We start from the raw sequence: 19,258 nt of genomic DNA, 5'->3' as shown, positions 1-19,258 counted from the left end.
ACGAACTGTCAGGTAGCCAACATTCAGAACTATTTCAAGTTGTACCTCTCAAGCTAGAAAGTTATAATTCATTTGTCCGAGGAAAATTGAAAGGTCTTCACAAGAGCACATGAAAAAAGATTGAGATGCTACACTGCCGGTTCACTTACAACAGCAGGTTCTAAAATTTTGCGTATTTTAATACTGGCCTTCCCATCTGGTCTTGAAACCTGTAAGCTGGAAGCAATCTAATGCTTGCTCTTTAACGGTTACTACAAAGGGCTAGTGTCATAGCAATCAAGCACCTTGCAATAACACAATCTTTTAGACTTAGAGCCACTAAATAAGCTACGCTACCATCTATCGACAATAAATGTGCATTTTGGAATGACCAGATCTGGAAACTGACTTGAAGGGGCAATATCTCATTCTACGTTTTTTTTTAGTTTATAAGTGGCACACTGCACAAGTAGAACTGCTATCGCGATTACCCCGGCCGGTATACACGCGCGTTTCTAGGAAATCTCGAGCTCAGCAACGAATTTGTCTTTGATTTTTTCATCGTTCTTGAAAGAGACAAGACACTTAAACACAGAGGTAATTCAGTGCCGGAGAAATAATGAAGACGTCCTCCAAGTGTGATGATAGGTGGGTGCGGCGCAGCCGTAATATTAGGGCCACAGAGAGGAGAAAGAAATGTTGATGTTAATAAGAGTAAATGAACCAGCGCAGCACAAACTCGGGGCGGCAACATTGACACGATCAAGCAGGCACGCTCCGCATTCATAAAAAAATATCTTCAAGCAAGACATCCGTCAAAACTGAAATAATTACAAGAGAAGCGTAAGTTCCAGCCGCTTCTTGCGTCGTCTGCTGCTAGCTGCCGGCACTCAGCTTCTTACAGGGAATTCCCTAGAAGGCGACGCGCGATGCCACAACAAGCCAGCTCGCTGCAACAAAAAATCCCCTAAATGTTCCCAACTTTTGTCGCCAACTGACAGTGGTTTCAGGAGCCAATCAAAACGTGGAATATTTTGATCCTTTTAACCACATGCGTGCGAATACCCCTTGGTGCCGCTCCTGTGGTCTGGAGTAGCCCCTCAGCGTCAGCCTTGGTGTAACCGGGAGAAGGAAGAGGCCATCGAAGACAGCGTGAACAGGAAAGCGGAGGATGAAAGTATGGAGCGTGAGGGGGAGGCCCTTGTGCCGAAGCCGTGCGAGACATGTTCTCCGGTGGCAACGCGCTACGATGTTACGCAGGGAGAATGGCGCGCCACCACTCGTTCACTGATCACGCGATCCGTACCTGAGACGCAGCAGCTATGCGCCGTCACCGAGAAGGATGCAGTTCGCGCTGCGCTCAAGTTTCGCTTTTGGGAGTATTCCAATCGTCAGCCATTTTTTTTTGTTTCCTCAACGAGACAATTGCGGGGTATGAAAGAGCGGGTTTACAGTCATAATAAAATGAAATTCAATTAAGGGAATGAACTAAACCAAATCATGAGAAAATAAACCGGCAGAAGGAACCAGTAATGCTTAACACACAAACTAAAGAGTAACTGACATAGGCAGCCTTAAGTGTCCCTGCGAACCTTTTATTTCGGTTCAGTTAGTGTTGTAATCGTTGACCTCACATGAGAAACATTCAAGTTTGCCAAGTCGAAACATTTGCGCAAACAATTTACATTAAGAATTCGTCTAAGAGTGACTTGACAAAGCAAAAAAAGCGCAGCAGTAAAAAAAATTAACACGAAAAGCTTGTTTTTTCTCTCCGAACACGTTTGAACCGGTTAGAACCGGAATAAATCTGTACTTTTCGCATTCCCCCGTCCCCTCTTTTATTTTTATTTTTTTTTTCCTTGTCATGTCACTGTATTCACCCCATCGGGAACAGCAAGCCCTACCGTTAGAGGGGCTGACCTCTTCAGCTTTCATTAAAGGGTTTCTCTCTCTCTGTCTAAAAGCCGGAGCGCAAGCACTAAAACCACTGGGGTTGCAATTTTAGCGCACGAAATGGCCCCACGAGTGAACGAAATGGTTTCTAGCCTTTTACTATGGAGTGCCTGAAATTTTGGAAGGTGGAAGGTTAACATACTCCTCGAGAGCATTTAGCTAGGTCACTGGCTCGCTTGGGCTATCGGGCTGTGTTTGAGGAAGTACTGCTGGGTCCTCGACCAGACGCTCCGCGTCCGCACAAGGCATTCAAGGCAGTGCTGACATTTCTACGAAACAGTGGCTTGGCAGAGCGACTTTAGTTGGGCCCCGTCTTGATGAAAGTTTTGATATGAACTGTTTTAGTACAGTCTTTTTTGCACACAGTCACTCTTTATTTCTCCGTCTTCATCCCATCCGTCCTCTATCTAATCTCTTTGTCCCTTTGCAAGTCCTACAGACATATTAGCGGCCCAGTGCTGCCATCAGCAGACCGACCTATCAGTGCTTTCCCTTTCAATAAAATTACCCAATCACCCTCTCTCTCTGTGTAACGACAGCAAAATTCGGAGAAAAGGCAGGAGAAATGGCCTCACTTTTACTGGATTCGCCGGGATATGACCGGATGCGTGCGGGTAATTCATCGCCGCAAGGCCGACGTAGCTGTCGCGGACCCACTCTTTGAAATCTTCAAAATTGTTGGCGTTCAGATCTTGGCACAACATAAACTTTTCTTTTAACGTTTTGCGACCTTCATCTGCAATAAAAAAATAAACATAAATATCTGGGGTTCCGTTGGTACAAGTTTTCAACAACAAGCGCAAGTTCTGCATGGAAAAGTGAATAAAACGCACCTTAATTTTTTCCTGAGCACAAAGCTCGCAATGTGTAGTATTACATATCCCTTATAAATGCGAAGAAAATGAGTTCACACGTTTGTTCCAACTACCGCGTAACCTCATCTGCGCAGGTAACCAGTGGTCGCATTCTCCAAAAAGCGGTCGTCGTTTTGAAGCGACGCGGTAGCCCCGTACAAATGCAGGTATTCTTGGGGCGGGTGGTCGCTTTCAGGGCCAGGAAAAGGGGGAAATTAGGCGGAGAATGCCGAGAAGGAGCCATTTCACTAGGAGCAAAGGGACGCACCAAACGACAGCCGGAAATACGCGTCCCTTTGCTTTCCATCGCTTTGCGAGAGTTACGTTGCGACAGTGCGCGTTGCTTTCCGCCGCTTTGTGTGCGTCGCTTTACCGCAGAACCACTTGTTGCAGCGATGAACACTCCTTTAGGTCGCGGGCCATCTTTAGAAACAACACATGTGTACGTTGGCTACCTAGGGTATGCGTAGCAAATATTTATTTTAACATATAGAATGCAGCGCACGACTACCTGTCTGACTCACTGCTCGACCTAGAGGCCTGAAATTGTGGGGCTACATTTAAGACTACGTTGGGAGAATATGTAGGGGAAAATTGAGGCTAGATTTTCTGCACTTGTGCCGCTCAACAAGGAAAATTGGAAATGACGTATACGGATGTCACTTATTATTTCACTCGCCCTTTGAGGTAGCGAAGTTGATTTTTACGTATATAACTGGCACAAATAAATATTTAAATGAAAATCATCCACCCCTTTATCTAACGAAGTCGATGTTGAACACGAATGTTTCTCGTGATGGATGCCTGGGTTGGCGCATCCCACAGAGCGAGTATGTGCGACTGTGAACGTGTGCACCACTTTTCTAAAATAGCCGCAGCAACTCTCAGGTATGCACTCCGTAGGCCTAATGATTGGGTTTGTGGTCTGCGGCATGAATCCCTACTTGCAGAGTGGCGTGGAGTGAGTACGTTTATGCAGAAATGCATTATAGTCGGGCGTTGTCGTGCGTCCCTTGGCCGGCGTGCGCAGCGCGTCTGATGATGATTGTGGCATGATGCCCCTAGGGATTGGCCAACCAAACAATCTATCACGAGATAGCTTCGCGTTCAACCGCCATCGTCATCTTCCCGTAGGGGAACCGCTGAAGAAGAAGAAGGAGAAGAAGACAAAGCTGTGAAGAGGAGGGCTGCGTCTGTTTTGGCTACCGTTATCCTCCTCGGCCGGCGCATCTTCCCGATCTGAACCCGGTCGAACAGCGGCTCATCGCGCCTCGACTCCCCTTCATGAGCATCAGGCGGCTGACTCAAGGCAACGGGCAGTTTGGAATCAAGGGACAGGCCGTGAACGTGCCCATCGACGTATCGAAGGTTGTGCGGTGCCTTCCTCGCATGGTACCCGAGGACGTTGCGTTCGACGTTCACATCAAGCGGAGGCTGATGAGTCCGGCAACGTACAAGCGCGGGTTGGTGAAGCGCGGCAACATCCTGGCTTGGTTCAAGCACCTCAACGTTCGGGTCGATTGGAGTCGGCTCGAACACTTCGATGACGGCGGCGAACGAGAGGAACCGCAGAAAGACGACGTCGATGATGCTGGCGGTGAGTTCGAAACGATTCCCGACGACTTTGACGTGAACGATCCTCTGCAGTTGGCGGTTGCACTCAACGCGGTCTCAAATACGCTTCTGTATAACGAAGCGGAAATAACGGGTGTGGGAAAAGAAAAAAATAAATGATTACGCTCACACTCTCGCCTCTCTCTTCGCCATTAATCGCATCACACTCATCGGTGCACCCAATGCATTTTTGCATCGTCACAATCCCTCTCGGGGAGGTGCGGTGGAATTTTTTTAGAGTGGGTGTCAAATCAAAGTGTTGCACCTCCAAATGTGACACTAGGCCTAACATGCGAAACCACAAAAGGCGACATTAGACCTAACATTGTGCGGCTAACAGACCTAGGACATTTTGACCAACGTCATTCCCATTGTACGTCCCATTGTAAGTCCCATTGTACGGTAAAGGCTGTCGCCGTTCGAATGCTCCCTTGAAAAATAGATACAAGCCTGGCCCTCCTGGCGAGAGGCAAAGCGTTACTTAGACGCGTTGATTTGCCACGCCTCCCTCATAAGCCTAAATAAAGTATACAAAAACACCCTTATTTATCAAAATGCGCGAAAGTGAGCTAAGAGAACATTTTACAGTAAAAATATTCACGGAAACTGGAAAAATTCAGCACTCGTGGGGTCGAGATCATGGCTTTTGGCGAAAATTTTAGACTACCCCTGGGCCACTGGGGCTTTTTTTGTGTTCCACATGGTAGTTGTTGCACTACATGTCAATATATGAAACGATATTTACAACACCTATTTACAACTATGTACACATAGCAATGAGTTGATTACAAGCTTACAAACAAAAGTAAACACATTGAACCATTATGCACATAGTTGAAAACAGCGGCAATGGTGAACAACCAATAAGGAGGGGATAACAATGAGAGCGAGGCCGAACAGTGAAGTTCGCATAATTAGTTGTTCAGAAGAATAGAAGGACTGTACCAAGAGAACCAGTAGGAGACGCTGGCTACATACAGGAAGGCAATACCGGACACAGAATACTAGGAGGATGAGTTTAATGTATACGGGCAACGGAGACAAGACTAAACAGAGCTCGTATAGGCCAGTCACCGTCAGGCAGAGAACTGCAGGCAGCGAAGTTTGGACTAGAGCGGTATGTTGAAGAGAATAGAGTTCTAGGGGAAATTCAAAATGTGTTTCGAAAGGACAGAAGACTGGATGACAACCTATTTGTAGTAAGGAAATCCATAGAGGTTGCGAAGATGCCAAATCGTCCTTTGTGGTTAGCTTTTCAAGATATTATAGCGCCGTATGACCACGTAGACAGGAAACAGCTATGCACGATCCTCGAGAAAGAAGTCCGAGAGGAATTTGTTAAATTACTGAGGAAATTATACCGGGAGAACCGGGTGTAAATAGTGTCAGGAGGGTAGCATACAATAGGCAGGTATACACCTACATGGGTTTGAAACAAGGATGTCCTCTTTCTCCACTGCTGTTCATGATCTACATGGCGGGTTTACATTGTGTGGAAAGAAAACTAGAGGCATGCAGGCTGGGATTTGATTGATCATACATTAAAAACGGATAGGTGATGGAACAGCGAAATCCGGGATTATGTATGTAGGCCACATTCTCTTGATGGCGGATGACCGGATAGGTAGGCAGGGCCTGATGGATATTTGCGGAGAGGAAGCGACGCACCTTGCGCTGTACTTTAGCAGAGAAACATTGGGGATCATGGTCTTCAACGACGACACGGAGCGCACATCGGCATGAGTTCAATAGGTAGTAATACCATGGGTAAAAAAGTATAAATATTTAGGCGTATGGGTTAGTGACGGGACAAATTACGCGCATGTGCATGAGGTCCACCTTAAAGAAAAGTAAGACGGAACGCCGCTATAATGAAACATACAGCACTGTGGGGCCACAAAAAATACGATGTATAGGGAAGCCTGGAAGGGGATCATGTTGCCAGGACTGACTTTCAAAAATTCGGTTATCTGCATGAGACCAGAGATCCAAGCAGGCTTGGAGGTAAATCAGAGGGGAGTAGGCAGGCTGGCACTAGGTGCCCATAGCAAAACTACGAATTAAGCGGTACAGGGGGATATGCGCCGGTGGTCTTTTGAGGCAAGGGAGGCGCAGAGCAAGATAAAATTTGAGGAGGGGCTTCGTGAAATGGAGAAGAAATGGGCTGCTAGAGTGTTCAAGTACCCCTATATGAAGAGCATGGGCATGTAGTGGAGACGGAGGAGCAGTCAGCTGACCAAGCGGTACAGAAGTTCCGTAGGGGATGGTGGGGTGTACAAAACAGTGAAAAAGCTGGTAAAAGCAGCATTGACGACGGATTGGGTACAGAGAATGGAAGTGAAAAAAACCCTGGAGACTTATAGAACAGAGAAGCTAGAAATAAGAAAGGAAGGTTTCTAGGGCAATACGCGAAGCAGTGGATTGCTCTTCAAAGCACGGGCGGGGTGCCTCAGAACACGGGCATACACGGCTAGTGTATGCAGCGAAGCTAGTGTATGCAGCGGCGGGCATGGGGAATCAATAGATGATATTGTCATTGACAGCACAGCGATACGACCGCGGCGGGATGACGGGAAGCGACGTTGACGGATGCCTTGGGATTTGGTTTGAGGGGGAGCCTCAACTTCAGGCCATAGAGGTGACGAAGAGGCGGCTGGAGTGGTGGTGGAAGAAAAGTAGGGAAGGGAGTGGGACGTAGGCAGAGCACTATAACCGAATTAGAATTTAGAACAGAAGGGGGAGGCAAACAGATGTGCCAGGGCAGGAGGGGAGGAAGCGATTGTGTTTTAAAACCGGGGGAGGGGCTAACTCATTAGGTTAGTTAATGGTTGGGCAAAAAAAGTAGAATACCACACGCAAGTCAGTCGGTGACAACCTACGTCCCGATACAAAAAGAGGGGTTGTAATCATCATCATCAGTTGAGAACACTGTGGCGCATAGCTGTTCACATGAAAACATGACGTTTAGCCTATATGCGCCCCGCCATCGCACGCCGGCGGCTGATCTTCTGCTTTCCAAGGACCTTAGAGGAGTGGGGCTGACGAAGCTGTCGCTAGCTTCGCAGGGAAAGGTTTTAGTTTTCCTATATTTCACCCACGATGATCGTCGTCGTCAGAGAAGGTTGACGTTCTGCAGTGCGATCTGTTGTTCGGACATGATCAGTTTGGGGCTGAAAGCTTTGCTTTAAAAGGTGCTTCACAACTTCGCCCTAAAGATCCCTACAATGATAATCTGAGTTTCGGAATATATTGCGTGTTTTTCCAGATCTCTGAATACATATTCGGCCTACCGATATAACAGACAGGCACACTGTCCGTAGTAGAAGTCGGTAGATACCAGTGCTACATGAACAGCGGTACAGGAGAACTATAGTACTAAAGGAAAGTTTACAAGGACGACGCGGTCACACGCCAAAGAAATGATGCGCTTTGAGTTCCTGGGATAATCATCGGCGAAAGGGCGTGCATGTGCCTTTGGCAACTCATAAGGAGTCTCTAGGGCTTTGAACGCCGTTATGTGTTGGTGCGAACCACAGCTAGATGTAATCCACATTCTGAGGAGGAATATCGGCAGCATGGCTGTTCGGCGTGAAATCTTTAAAATGTTATATAATAGGAAGCGTGGTTGTTGCTGCGCCCACGAAAAGTACTAGGCCCTTTTATCGTCTGAGAATTATTTTCAATGCTTTGATGTGCGTCAACCCTGTGGCTCAGAGGCCGATTCGCTGTGCAGCTGAGCGGAAGGACTTGGGTTCGATTCCCAGCGCGGCGGCCGCTTGTCAGATGGTGGGAAAAGGCGGGAACACCCGTGTGTCGAGACCGGGGTTTCACGGTTTAGATCCCCAGGTGGGCCTAATTCATACGGAGCCCTACACCCCGTCGCCCTGCATAGCCCAGCTACACTTTCGGCATGTTAACCACACACCACCTCTAAGTCGTCGATGTCCTCAGCCAAAATAAAAAAAAACATTCACCCCACGCTCTACATACTCTCAGCTGTTCTAGTCTAGTTCTCTCTGGCCTTGGCATCACCGGGGCGTGTGCTGATTGTTCGTGCTTTTCCAACAAGACAACACACGACCACTGGTAGAATAGCACGTATTTCAAAAGGGGATAGGATAAGCGTGTGTTATACCAAAACCCCAAGTGCCGTGGAGCTTCAAGAAATGCAGCAGGCCGGTGCGGGGATACCTAGTATGCCCGTTGTAATTAGGCCTTATTAAAGGGCGAACCCATCCCCACATTCATAACAAAACGGAAGGAAAGTTCACTCCAAATGAATTTGGTTAGTGCTACCAACCGGTAGCTTCCTGAAGAGTTTTTAACTTAGATGTCAAAGGGAATGTTACCTGTAGAACCCATCTCAGTGAGCATGGGCCATATCCGTCTGACTTCATTGGAACAGCCCGTCGAGGATTTCTCGTACGCTTTCGTCACCTCCTCGAAATACAAGTTGCATGGAGGGTGGAGCATTACCAGCCTCAACGGCGGGCTGCCGGAAACGACTCTGCAAGAGGACATCGCGAGAATGGGCCGGATATGTTTAGCTGTTTTTCGTTAAGAACCTTAGACAGAAAAGAAATCTCTTATGACGTTCTTTTCACCAAGATAATGATTTATAGTAATATCGTTTCTTCTTTGGTATCAATCTGTTCTTATTATTGCTTCATTTCTTTTGTAGTTTTGTTTTTGAATACATTTACGTGTTTGAAAGTTACCTCGAAATGGGCAGGCATGGTCTGGCACCCTCGCTACCCCGTTTATATGGGACAACAGTGTGTCATGCGATGTCAGCGTGATTGTTTTAGCAATACAAACAAAACGAAAACAAAATATGCAATTTGCAGATTTACAAAACAGGAACATAGACATACATGACAAGCTGGTTTGTACACGCTCGTGTACTTATACCAATTATAGCACCAACAAGCCCGAAGTAAGTATGATTATTCAAACAAGGAACTACTGCGCGTGTGCACGACATCCCGACAAATACATATCCCTAGAAAAAAGTAAGAACGAGCACTGGCAAAGTTAACTAAACTCAGGCAAGTTACTTTGTTGAAAAATCTAAATACAAAAACTACGAGAGGGTATTCGTCACCTTCCGACAAATACCTGAGCACTGGTTGCTTGAAACCCACCGCGGTGGCTCAGTGTCTAAGGCCTTGTGCTGCTGAGCACCAGGACGGGGGTTCGATTCCTGGCCGCGGCGGCCGATTTCTGACGGAGGCGAAAAGCAAAAACTCCCGTGTGCATGAGATTTCGGCGCACGTAGATTCCCAGGTGGTCAAAATTGATCCGGAGCCCTCCACTACGGCGCAGCTCATCACCTGCGTTGCGTAGGCGCGTTGAACCCTACAATCAATAAACTGATTGCTTCAAACATTCTACGTTAGGACTTGTTTTTGGATGAGAATTGAGAGGCCTGAGTTGAATATTGTGATGTCGCAGTGAAGGTACAGGTTCCAATGAAATGCATTCGAAGGTAAGTACAATAAGACGCTGCAAGGTGCGGCACCTACAAAGTCCGAAGCACAGTGCACGTCCCAACCGCTGTTAGCGTGGTCGTGTTCTTTCCCAACGCTATGAGCTTGGTTTCCAATCAGTGCCTTGGCACGTGTCCCTAGATGAGAGGTCGGTGATAGCGGAACATCGAGATAGTCTTGGTTCCGTTGTGGAGGTTCTCTTCGTGGCAAGGGCCCGTTACATAACCTCCGGCGGCAAAAGCACGGGCCGGGTGCAAACAACGGAATAAGCTAGGGGCAGTTTGTGTCGCGGGAATGATAAGGCTTCAGACGGGAGCCGTGGACGAGTTGCGACGCGGAATGCCATGTCGGCTGCGAGGGTGGGAGTGGGCCGATATCGTAGGTCACGGGAGCTACCATGCGTATGATTAAGTAAGGGCCCGTAAAACAGCGGAGCAGTTTTTCAGACAAGCTGACGTGGCGCGATCGGGCCCACAGGAGTACTAATGTGCGAGGTGAGAACGACACATGGCGATGGTGTTAATCCTAGCGACTCTTCTGGGTTGCTTGTGCCGTCAATATCCTGGCGCGAGCAAGCTGGCGGGCGAAATCAGCGTGCGCTTCGGCGCTCCGTGCATATTCGGTCGTCAACGCCACAGAGTTAGGCAACACGATGTCCAGGCAAGGTAGGTTCGCGGCCAAAAACGAGAAAGAAAGGAAAGTAGCCAGCGGTGTCGAGGCGAGAGGAATTGCAGTCAAAAGTCACCTAGGTTAGTGAAACGCCAAAGTCACGGTCATCAGCAGACACATACATGGCGAGCATATCCTCGAGGGTCTTGTTGAAGCGTTCAGTATGTCGATTTGTTTGGGGGTGAAGTCAGTTGTGAGGTGGTGTTTTGTACGATAAGGGCGCAGTAGGTCGTCGATAGCTTGAAGCAAGAAATGTCGCACGCGTTCCGTAAGCAGCGGAAGAGGAGGACCATGGTGCAAAATGGCAACCTCTGTTGCACAGCTAGTGGCACGGGCGTGTGTTATAGCGTAACGCGTTGCATAATCCGCGGCCAGAACAATACACTTGTTTTCCGACCGGCACAAGGTGAAAGGGCCGAGAATTTTTAACACTACACAGAAGAATGGTTCCGGGGGGACGTCATTTGGCTGAAGGGTACCTGCTGGAAGCAAACGAGACCGGTGTTTTTCAGCGTTGGCAAAGGTGGCTGTGACGTCTCGCTGCACGGACCGGTAAAGTCCCGGCCAATGAAATCACCAACGGACGCGGTCGTAAGTCTTTGCCACGCCAAGGTGACCACCTGTAGATGCGTCGGGAAGCTCGCGAAGGACTTGAGTGCGGAGAAGCTCAGGCAGAGCGAGAGGATCGTCAGGCCCGTCTTGGCGAATGTTTCGGCGGAACAGAACACCATCACGGAGCCTAAATGCACGCACAGAGTGGTCCACTGGCTCGGAAGTGACACGTTTCACGATTTTACAAAGCGACGGATCACGGCGCTTTTGGTCCGCAATGTTGAGCAGGTCCGACACAACGAATGCGCAGGGGTCGTTTTTATTGCTTGTAGGGTCATGTGGGTCCACGGGATGACAGGACAGACAGTCTGCGTCTCTTTGCATTAGGCCCCACTTGTAGATGACCGAATAGTCATATTCCTGCAGTCTTAATGCCTAATGAACAAGTGGCCCAGCGAGGGCCTTCAGAGAGGGAAGCCAGCATATGGCATGGTGATCCGTAACTACAGAAAATGATTTGCCGTACAGGTAAGTACGGAACTTGCTTATAGCCCATACAAGTGCGAGGCGTTCACGCTCAGTGATTAATTGCGTCCGGCAGGGCTCAAAAGGCGACTAACGTACGCTATAAATATAGGGCGGCCGGCCTGTTGCTGGACCAATACAGCTCCTATGCCATGGCCCCTTGCGTCAGTACCAACTTCGGTGGAACCCCAATCATCTGCACCATTCACATATATTTTTACCATTCAAAAACCATAGTTGTTTAGGACTGACAGTGTTTCGAACAGTGGCTTCCTGTGTGGTAGGCCCACGTCGGTCCAGCTTGTTCTAGGTAGCTTATGGAAACGCGCTGGGGAAACAAATGGGGTCTTCTGCGTTAATTGTAACTTCGGTCCGTCGATGTCAGGCAGTGCGACGACCAGCGGCCGCCTAGGCTAATTACCAATTGGGGATTCTGCGCAATCATTCGCTGAAAACTATTATTGGCGGTGAGATGTTTGAGTGGCGCCCCCCGGCACTGAGGTCAGCTCAGGGACTCACGCCGCAGTCGTCGGCCATGCTCGCGCCTCTGTTGCACTCGCGCCGCTGTCGTCCGCTTGTAAGGGGCAGCAGTGCCTGTGCTAGAAATTGTCCGCTTTCATGCTCTGGTGCATTAAAAACCGTATTTGCAGTAATTCAGTTATTTTGCCTTTTCTGACACCTGTGAATAATTTCAAGCTGTATCCCGCACAAGTTTGCAACACACGAGGAGAGAGAGCCGCTTTCTTCAGAGCATTGGTCGAATGATCAGGTGTACTTGCCCTTTATAGCTTATTTGTGAGGTTCAGTGCTCAGAGCTCCTTGATAAGAGTTAAAAATGCGTAGGCTTCCTTTAAGTATTTTTGAGATGCTCTCATAATGACTCAATGGTCTAATGCTACACACCGAACAGAGGGTCCCAGCACGCGCATTGCACAGGAAGAAATAAAACGGTTGTCCTCTTTTTCTGTTTTTGTTTTTTTAATGTTTTTTTCTGTTCCCAACGCATTACTTTTGTCTGTACCATCACAAACGTTTTGTTAGGAAGTTCAGGGAAGCTTGGAAGGCTTAGAAAGTTCGTTTGGTTATTTATTTCAGGCTGTAAGGCATAGAGTACCTTTTACACAAATTGGCTTTCGTTATAACTGAGGACAGGAAGGTGCATATTCGAAGTGTGCGTTGTTTATTCACACGCAAATACAATGAGAAGGTTTGCCCAACGCCACCGCGAAACGGTGGCGTTGCGCAAATCTTGCAAGCTGATCAGCTTGCAAGATTTCACATCTTCAAGCGACACGAAACCGACGCCCGGCAATATAACATGTGGTGACGGAATGTGGATGTCTTCCCGGTGACCTTGTTTGGGTATGGACGCATATCAGCCGCTGTGAACTGTCGGAGAAGCTGTTTCGCCGCTACTTCGAAGCCCGGAATGACCCAGCGGCGCGTGCGTGTGGCAGCTTCTGCAGGGCAGCGAGGCAGCGGGGTAGGCGGCTGCCTATCAGATGAGCGGCCGCTCTGACTGCAGCCGGCTCCGCAGAAGTGAGAAGAACTGACTGAAAACGGCGCCTTGTGTGCAGCACTGAAGCGGGCCTGGCGAATCCCGTGATGCACTGCAAGGGCTGTGTCGCAGCTGTGGTCAAATGAACGCTAGTTTGCGTACGATGGCGAAACCGCTAAACGGGAAAAGTCAAGCCTTGATTTAAAATTAAGGCCTCTACGGCGCCCATGTACAGGAAGCGATAAACACCCCTAAGTGAATGCCCTATCAAAGAGACACACGGGAAATTGTTTTGTCCACAGAGAAAAATCCCATCCGTCTCCGTGTGTGGACTCGGGAAACACGACTCCACCGTATGACCATCAAGGATCCTAAAAAACGAAACAGGCGACACACGAGCAAATTGTTTAGCAAAACGTTGAACGGGCCAAATAATAGATGTAACCACCAACGCCTCAAATCTTAACTTGCCCCGTAAGAATAGTTGCAGCACAAAAAAACGCAAACTGTTTTGTTGATGTCCTTTATAACAGCGGTGTGGTTGTACAGGCCGTATGTTCGGTGTTGGAATAAAAATACCAAGAAAATGCGGAGCGCTTATGAGGGCGTGCCTTGCACCGGTGGCCAAGTGTTCCCTGCACGCGGAGTGTGTTTAGTAGGACAAAAAACATCAGCGCTGTGGAGAAGCGATGTAATGGTTGTCATACGAAACACGACGATATCGATGCATATCAAGATGTCTCGTACTCGCGCATTACAAAGAAACGATGCATGTAAATAAACAAGTTCAAACATGCACAAATGCGGAATGGTGTGTCGTTTAGTGCTCACGTATTGAGAAATCCTGCAGCTTCGTTATGGTTCAAGCCTTGTGAGACTTAGTGCTTGCTTCATCAGTCGAGCTGGTGTATGTCTAAAATGCTGAGGATGACTACATTACCGCTCGCCGCGAAGAAGACGATGACCTCTTTTATGCATACGACGAAAGTTACTATCACGGCAACTATACAAATAACAACGGTGCTGAAGCTTAACTATGTGTCTGGCACTGCTCACCTACAACAGCATCGCCATTGAAGTCTTGCCTGTCAGTGCAAGCTTGCCTGCTATTTTTTTTTTTCAGAACATCCCAGGTATGGAGTTCTGCCGGGTCCAGTTCCAACATCATACCGGATGTCTGATAGCGAAACTAGATAGGTGTATCCATGCTAGTAATGCTCTCTCGGACACAAACGGCATTCCCCCGGCAGAGAAACAACTCGGCACCCGACCTTCCATTGTTGATCAACCCAACTCTAGTCCCTTAGTCGCCACCACGTGTACTGGGTGACCACGGTGTGACCACGTGTGACCACGGTGGCTTTGAGCACATGTGACCACGGTGGCTGTAAGGTGAGAGGCACATAATAAGGTACTAAGAATCCCGGTATCCAGACCGGCCACTCATGGAATATGAACCTGGCAAAGTTCAACGTGCGAACTCTGTGCAGAGGTTGAAGCATAGCAGTACTATTAGAATAGCTCTCAGACATTTAGTAGGACATTATAGCGCTCCGTGAGGTGAGTTGAGCAGGAGAAGGCTTTATGGACTCGAGTAGCAGATATAGTCTGTGCTTCCGGGGAACCCACGAAAAGAAAGAGCACAGCGTGGGATTTTCGTTTCACTGGAAGATGGCCGGGAACGTACAGGAATTCTTCTGCATTAACAAAATGGTTGGGAGCTGTTGCACTCAAGCTAAACAAGTGATACAAATTCGAGATAGTAAAAGCCTACGTATGAACAGCTAGCTGCGATGGTGAGGCCTTTGTAATTCCTGATTGTGATGGGGAACTTCACGAATATATGGATGAAAAGAAAGAACGAGAAATAGCAGTGGGAAATTTTTAATTAGGCACATGCAACATTCTAGGAAATCAGTAGAAAAATAATGACACTCGTGAGAACTAAAAAACCCCGGGTGGAATAACTCATAATCAGGTCGCAGGAGTTTAAAATAAGTCTTCGAAACATATTTTCGGTTTTGAACGATCAGGACGAGGTCAGTGTAGACAGGGTAAATGACAACATAAAATCGGCTCTGAGCGAACCAGCAGCAGCTGTCCGAGAAGCAGCATAGCGATTACAAACTGGAAAAACAACTCAGAAAACGAATGATATATTTCTGACCCGCACGAGTACGCGAGTGTCAAGTACGGCGGATCAAACTGTATTATCCGCCGTAACATCTGTAACATCTGTTACAGATCTGTAAACTGTAACATCTGGTTGCCTGAAGGAAAACGAACGACATTCGTGAGTTCAACATGGCAGTGATCGAGGAAACGCTCTAAACAGAAGGAAGCGTAGCAGCAACTAAGAGGAAGCTAGGTATCGGCAGACAGAACATGCGCACTCAGAGATGAGCAAGGTTATATAACACAACATAGCGAAGATAATCAAACTAGGTGAACGATTCTACACCAATGTATATGCGAGCGACGTTGAACCACGCAAATCTACTGAGCGTACAAGCTTAGCTTACGACGTTAAGCAAGTAACTAAACGGAAGTAGGAAAGGCTGTCAATGGCATGAAAACATGTAAAGCTCCAGAGAAGGCCAGCATAACCCTGAACATTGTAAAGAAGGTGGGTGATATTGCACTTGAAAAACTTGTTTCAATATTTGGAGAATGCATAGGGACTTTAAAACGAACATATCCTAGAAAAACGCCAATAATTTGGAATCACAACAAGATGGATACCAAAGGCTTTACAAACTACGGACTCGTCATCCTACTGTCCGTTATATCCAAGCTGTTTACCAAAGAAATAATGGCATAAGTGACAGCCCAAATTACCGACAACCCATAGAGTAGGCTGGGTTTGAGGAAAAAATACCCAACAATAAATGAGCTTCATGCAGTCAATCAAACAATAGAAAAATCCACTGAGTACAGTAAGCCGCTTTACGTGGCATATATAGACTGTGCAAAGGCGTTTGACTCAATAGACAGAGGAGAAATCTTAAAGGCGTTAAAAGAGCACGGAATTAAAGAGAGAGACGTAAGACGTCTAGACGACATATACGAGGAGTTTATTGGCTGTAGAATCTTTCACGCGTGAAGCAAAATCACGAGCAAGGCGATATCATCTCTCCAAAATTGTTCAAAGTATGTCTGGAGGGAGCTTGGCTGGAAAAACGCAGGGTTGCAGTATAACGGAGAATACGTGAAACATTTGAGGTTCGCAGGGGACATATGCTTTCTCAGTGAATCTCCAGAACAAATCCAAAAATGATTGAACAACTCCAATCGGAAGGCTTCCCCGTAGGGCTAAAAATGAATATGAATAAAGTAATGGCCATGATAAATAAACACGCTCAATGCGTCCAATTTAGAATTCATAACGAAACCATAGAATAAATAAAAAATATAACTATCTTGGACACATTGTCAGAGCTGATCCCAACCACGAAAAAGAAATGCGGCGCAGAATAGGACTAAACTAGTGGGCATTCCTCAAGCACTCAGAAGTAACGAAAAATAAACTTCCGCCATTCCTATAAAGAATTGTATACAACCAATGTGTAGGGCCTCTCAGGACGTATAGAGCGGACACCACGAAGGTAACAGTATGAAAGCCGGAAGACAGCACCAGAAGGAGAAGTCTGTTACTCGGCGGACTGAGAATGGACTATGGACTATGAATGGAAAGAATGGACTAAGTTGCTAGTTAGCGCTAGTACTTTGTTGTTTGCTTTCTTTCGTCCGCGTCCTTGCGCCGTTTATCAAAACGCGTCCCTGCGCTGTTTGTTTGTTCGTCCTGCAGTGGACGTACATCGGCTGTCGATGACGATGCTGATGCTGACATTTATGTGCTCAACGTCACTCAAGCATTACACGCCTAAATGTCGTGTCCACAGACCTTCTTGTCAAAATTTATAGATTCTCATTGGCTAGTTGTAGCCAGAAACTTCAGTCATACAATTAGTGAGTTTTCGCCGCCAGGGCGCAAGCGGCGCCAGTCTTCCTGCTTTACTCGCTCTGAGCATCACTGAAGCGGCACCACTTGACAATGCGAGAGTGAAAAGCTGCTTCGCCCAAGCCTGATCGCTCATAACCGGGTGGGACGTAAGTACTCGCGCGGTTCAGGTGTAGTCAACCACGTGAATAGGGGAGGTTTTAACAGCTGTTTCGCTGGTCACTACATCTCGCTATTGATAGTGCGCCGGCTGCGCAGTCTAACCTGCCCTGCAGCGCGAGCGAAGGCGAAAATATAAATGCAATCATTCAGTGATACAGGAAGACGGCATGCGCTGACAGCTCAATGAAAGGTAAGCTCTCCCGATGCACATCACACATAGCTTGGTATTTTGGTCACAATAACTCGGTTTATGGGTTCTAAATATGAATCAAATTTTCAAGGGCCAGAAAGATCAAGCTTACATATTGTATAGGCGGTATTGCATTTACAACAAAGAAAATTATGACCATTTAAGTCTTTTCATTTCCTCGGACTGTTCATGGAACGTACACGTAATTTAGTTTTTCACAAAATTTGAAAGTTTAATAAATTTTATTTCGGAGAAGATACGGGTTTCGCCTCAGCGAGCCTAATTTTAAACTAAGCTTGCCCAGTCAGAGATCATGTACAGGTACCTGCAAGTGACAAGAGGGAATAAAGATAGAACAGGGCTGAACTATTCTCTTCTCTCTTCTCTTCTCTTTTATCGGGTTCTGCGATGGAAAAGATGGCGGGAGAGTTTTACGGCCATAAGAAAAATGGCTTCGTGTCTGCTGACCTCCCTGAAAATTTCGTTGGAAGAAGCTTTTTCTTTCACCCCTGCCACGTAAATGCTTCTCTTCTTTCCTCCTCCTGCCTCTCACGCTCTTTCCCATCTATCCGGCTCTTCCCGCCATTAACACGGTCGTGGTTTTCCAAGCAAATTCAATATTCCGGCGTTCCACTTCCATCTGTCGAGTCTTTTGTTACGGTTGAACCTGGAATTCCGCATTAAGGTCTAGGCTTGAGGTCGACCCCTTTTGAAATTTTTGGTCACAATATTCCGATCAAGAGGTATTTTATATTGGCCATCGCAATTCTCAAGCACACATTTATGTTCCAATAAGAAAGCACCGCCTACCATTAGTTATGTACTAACGTTTGGCCTCAAAAATTACTATTGGTTTCTTGCTTCTCCACAATGTTGACAAATACGCAGTTTGGTACAAGATTAATTATTTAGATAAGTATGACCTATACAAACTTCTCGTTTCGGAATTCGTTCATCTTTTGGGCGAGCGGCTGAATAGAGGGCAGACAGACAGCTATACAAATAGACGATTTCGGCTTTAAGTAGCCTAAGAAAGATTGGCATCTTTAAAAAGAATTGAATATAGAGCTGGTTTGCTCAGGTCACAAAAAATAAAGATTAAAATTATTGTATGCAATATAGAACAACAAACTTGTCATAAACAAAAATACATACAGTTTATATTATGTGTCACATAAAATTAATGTATTTTTGCTTCCATATAATAAAGTCATTTCAGGTTTTTGTCAAATCAATATATGAGTTGACCCGGCTATTAAATGTTCAGTTGTCTTCTGCCGACCAACATTAGTTTTCTCGAACCTGTAACCACTTCCTACTACACCTTCGGGCGCTACATGTATTTATTTAATAACGAGCAATAGATACTAATGTTACAAAAGAGTGCGTTATTGGGTAATCGCCATGGCGAGCCTTCGTTTATGAGAGATGGGAGTTATAGGTTTATAAGGGCATTCGTTTCTGAGATATTCTTATCGTTTTCACGTCCTAACTTTTTATATCACAAAACAGCGGGTCTAATTTTTAACAGCGTGAAATAAAAGCGGAAGTTTTTATCACCCGGACGCCCCAAGGTTTTGGGAACGAGGACGACGTGAGGTGAGGCAGCAAAAGTTTGCGCCCCAGGAAATGTAAACTGAGAAGTGAGAACCCATCACCTAAACTGTGATAAGGTATACGATTGGAAACAGGTTCCTGGGCCTGCAGTTTGCGCATCCCGACGTGGGATGGGACACAGAGAAACGCGGAACGGTAAGAGCTAATTAAAAACTGTATCACGTGCACCTGCCAAATATGCCCCAGAACCAGATA

At 46.8% G+C, this 19,258-nt stretch overlaps 1 protein-coding gene across 1 annotated transcript in view; it reads right to left on the bottom strand.

Moving 5' to 3' along the window:
* LOC144164298 (lysosomal Pro-X carboxypeptidase-like) overlaps positions 1–2,616 on the bottom strand; it is a 35,106-nt gene extending 32,490 nt beyond the window's left edge. Inside the window, exon 1 of the mRNA XM_077694800.1 lies at positions 2,508–2,616. Coding sequence (XP_077550926.1) covers positions 2,508–2,555 — 48 coding nt within the window. The 5' untranslated portion in view covers positions 2,556–2,616. The remainder of the gene's footprint in view (positions 1–2,507) is intronic.
* Positions 2,617–19,258: the final 16,642 nt, after the last annotated feature.

Source organism: Haemaphysalis longicornis, unplaced genomic scaffold (genome assembly GCF_048455015.1).
Source record: "Haemaphysalis longicornis isolate Haplotype H1 unplaced genomic scaffold, Haemaphysalis longicornis Haplotype H1 scaffold_13, whole genome shotgun sequence".
Taxonomy (NCBI): domain Eukaryota; kingdom Metazoa; phylum Arthropoda; class Arachnida; order Ixodida; family Ixodidae; genus Haemaphysalis; species Haemaphysalis longicornis.
Note: the sequence above shows the minus strand (reverse complement) of the source record. Positions and strands in the feature narration are given on the sequence as shown.